Source organism: Arachis hypogaea, chromosome 14, assembly GCF_003086295.3.
Source record: "Arachis hypogaea cultivar Tifrunner chromosome 14, arahy.Tifrunner.gnm2.J5K5, whole genome shotgun sequence".
NCBI lineage: Eukaryota > Viridiplantae > Streptophyta > Magnoliopsida > Fabales > Fabaceae > Arachis > Arachis hypogaea.
Window position 1 is genome coordinate 126,579,428 of NC_092049.1, and position 3,348 is coordinate 126,582,775.

Below are 3,348 nucleotides of genomic sequence, written 5' to 3' on the forward strand. Positions count from 1 at the left end.
TTCTATTTTTTATTATCTTTTTCATATCACGATTTTTCATTAACAGAACAAGTATCTAATTAAATCTGAATATTTTGTCACATTTTTAAATCATTTAAAGACATTTTTGTTGATAATAAAATTTAAAGGTATTTTTGTCAGCAACAAAATAATTTAAATACATTTTTAGTAGTTTATCCTAAATTAAAAATTAAAAATCACTAATCCTTCTCAATTTTTATCCAATAAATTTAACTAATGAATATAAAAAATAAAAAATAAAAAAATCCTAATCAATCTCTAACAATTATCTCCAAAAAAGACAACCAAATCCTCAACCAAATAAAAAAAAAACATCTATCGATCATAGTTATACTTAAGAGACAAATCAACAATTTAAGTGTGTGTGCTAAGTAGATATATTCTGTTAATAAAAAAAGAAAGCATTGATGAGACCCACCAGTTTCACAAAAATAAAAATCAAAGACCGAAAGGAAATTTCTTGTTTGCTGAAAATCTCATTATCATTTGGAGTAATTATCACGGATCATTTAAGATATGTTTTCATAAATTTATATAAAAGGGAACCATGAGAGAAGAGGACTAAGGGAAGGTAGAAATCGAAATATAAAGAAATGACTAATGACATCGGTTTCAAGTTTAGACCTTGTCTTGTATTAAGAATTTGGACAATAAAAGGTAGTAATAACTAATAAGAACAAAGCAATGAAATGCACAAGACAATCAAAATTTGTGTAGAGACAATTCAGCAACATATCTTCGAAAACTAACCTTGAATTGAAGTTAAAACACAAAAATGAAAATCCTAAACCAACAAAAATATATGAAGCCTAAGACATCCTTTGAGCAGCTTCTTTGGCAAGAAGTCTTTCCTTTGCCTTGGTTTTGGCTTGGGATTTGGAACCCATGATACCGCCACCCCACTTCTTCCTGTACTCGTCAAACTTGTCATTGAAGTTAGCCTGAAAAGAAACCAAAACACAAATACTCTCAAGCTATTGATCTGAACAATAAAACAGCAGAAAACTAAATAAAATGAACTTGATTCAGTCTCCACCTTGATAGCCTCAAGGACTCTGCTGAACTCCAATTTGTCTTCATTCTTAACGCTTGTCAAGCACAAAACAGAAGCAGTTTTCTTATGAACAATCTGTCGGAAAAACAAATAGATTAAATGAGTCAAAAAGTTTGAGCTACTTAAGGGTGTTGAAACAACATACAAACATAAACTTACTGATCCCAAGCGAGCCTTGCCCTTCACAATGCAGTATGGGATTTCCATCTTCCTGCACAATGCAGGAAGCCAAACAACCAATTCAATCGGGTCCACATCATGAGCAATCACAACCAGCTGTGCTTTGTTCTGCAAGGAACTCGTAGATTAACAAGTCATTTGTCACATCACGGGAAATCACTGGAAAAGAACTACAACTGTATAGGGCTAACTAATACAGAACACAACCTGCTCAATAAGGTAGGTAACATGATTGAGGCCATACTTCACAACAATTGGCTTCTTGGCCTCAACAGTTTTTCCCTCAGTTTCAGCCTGAGCCCTTTTCAAAAGCCGCTCCTTCTTCTCTGCTTTATCCTCAGGCCTATACTTGAGTAGTATCTTGAACAGGCTTGTTGCTACAGGCGACATTATAAAGGCATTAAGAGATCTTTATGATATGAGAAATGCAAACTAAAGTGCATCTTGTCATAAAACCGAGGAATTTATATAACAGGAAGCAAATAAAATGGAGAACATCAAAACAAAACCTACAGTAAAATAACAAAATATTCTCACAAGCAACTTACACAGTCCAAAAAGCTAACATTTTGCCACAAAGCGAATGAGAGGATTAACAAATTCAACAATGGCACAAAATCAAAGTTCCTGAATTTCCATATGAAAATTTGGTAAGAGGCATAGTAGCTAGAATCTCGATTTAATTTTTAAAATCTTCGGTTATAACAATTTTAAATGCGTTAATCGATTTTACATAATTTTTACTAGGTCAGACGATTTTAATGTTTAAATCTTGTTACGATTTTATTTTTTACTTTTCCGACTTCAGGTAAAATCTTTTCTCTGCCTTGACTAAGAGGTAAAACATCACATTCAATAATTACTAATACCTCTGGGGCTTTATGGATATAGTGCACAAAACAATCACTTCACAATAGAACATATAATTCAATAGTAATGTATATGTATCCAATAAATTAATCAATAATGCATCAGAGAAATAAAGATAGAAAAATGATTGAGTTAATGACTGACCAAGGTTCTTGTCAAGGGTTTTGGTGAACTGGTTCAAAGCTGGAGGGACCTTCAACCTCTGCTTGAGGATTCTCTTCTTCCTTTGGATTTGAACAGTCTTCGGCCACTTCACGAACCGCGTCAGGTCCCTCTTCGGCGGCAACGCCCCACCGATCCCAAACTGCTTAGGCCGCTTCTCAAACAGCGGATTCGTAACCTTCTCCTGAATCAAATAACAATAATAATTGGAATTCAAATAATAAATTTGAAAATGGCGAATGTGAAATCGATGAAGTTAATTAGTTACTGAAACGTACGGGTTTCTTCTTGGCAGCTGGAACCGGAGCTTTAACACCTCTTTTGGGGGCCTAATCATTAATAAGAACAATGACAGAAAATGGAATGAGAAAAAACTAAAAAATATTGATCTGATTAGGGTTCAATTCATCAGATGTGGAAATAGAAAAGAGAGAGAAAGATAAAATGTGAGTTCAGTGTTCTCACCATAGCTACTGTGGTGCTGCGAGGGGAGGGAAGGGGAGGCGAATTCGGAACCTCTATATATGTGCAATTTAGGGTTTTGCGGAAAATAAAAAGGATTAGGAGTTCTTTTTAAAAAGTTTTTCTTTGGGGGGTATTAGAGATAAATAATTATAATTATTATTTTATTTTTATTTTGACGTAGGATAATATAAGTATAAAACTATAAATTATTAACAAAATAAAGTCTGATTTAATTAAACATTTATCAATTTGATAATATATAATTTATTATTTTTATGGAATATATTACCCTTTAATAAAAGATTTAGTATAAAAAAGAATCAATTAAATTTAAAAAATCTATTTATATGATATTAAAAAGAGGGATCGTTTTCGCCTGACTTGAAAGAGGTGGTGGGACTGCTTTGAGGTGATTTTATTTTTGGTAGAGGTATTTTAAAAAATATTATCATTGTCCAAGAAATTTTTTATTTTATGTGAAAAATCAAATAAAAAAATGTGTCTTAATTTTTAAATTGATCTTAAAAAAGTTTATGATATAGTGGATTAGAGAGTTTTTAGAGCCTTAAGTAGGTTTAATTTTTTTAAAAATACTA

At 32.0% G+C, this 3,348-nt stretch overlaps 1 protein-coding gene across 1 annotated transcript; it reads right to left on the reverse strand.

Annotated features, from left to right (window-relative positions):
- Positions 1–607: 607 nt before the first annotated feature.
- Positions 608–2,869, reverse strand: LOC112744048 (large ribosomal subunit protein eL8y). Its single transcript, XM_025793516.2, has 7 exons — positions 2,753–2,869; positions 2,566–2,616; positions 2,270–2,471; positions 1,463–1,632; positions 1,235–1,363; positions 1,058–1,150; positions 608–962 (listed from the first exon to the last, which is right to left on the reverse strand). Exons 1-7 carry the CDS (start codon positions 2,753–2,755, stop codon positions 831–833), a joined length of 780 nt encoding a protein of 259 aa, XP_025649301.1. The 5' UTR covers positions 2,756–2,869; the 3' UTR covers positions 608–830.
- Between the last annotated feature and the right edge of the window lie 479 nt (positions 2,870–3,348).

What these genes read in the sequence shown, in the direction of transcription:
- LOC112744048 (XM_025793516.2), bottom strand. An exon ending in AACCCTTGACAAGAACCTTG is followed by an intron (nt 1,633 to 2,269) that starts GTCAGTCATTAA and finishes TGTCGCCTGTAG; the next exon opens with CAACAAGCCTGTTCAAGATA. An exon ending in GCAAGGCTCGCTTGGGATCA is followed by an intron (nt 1,151 to 1,234) that starts GTAAGTTTATGT and finishes TTTTTCCGACAG; the next exon opens with ATTGTTCATAAGAAAACTGC.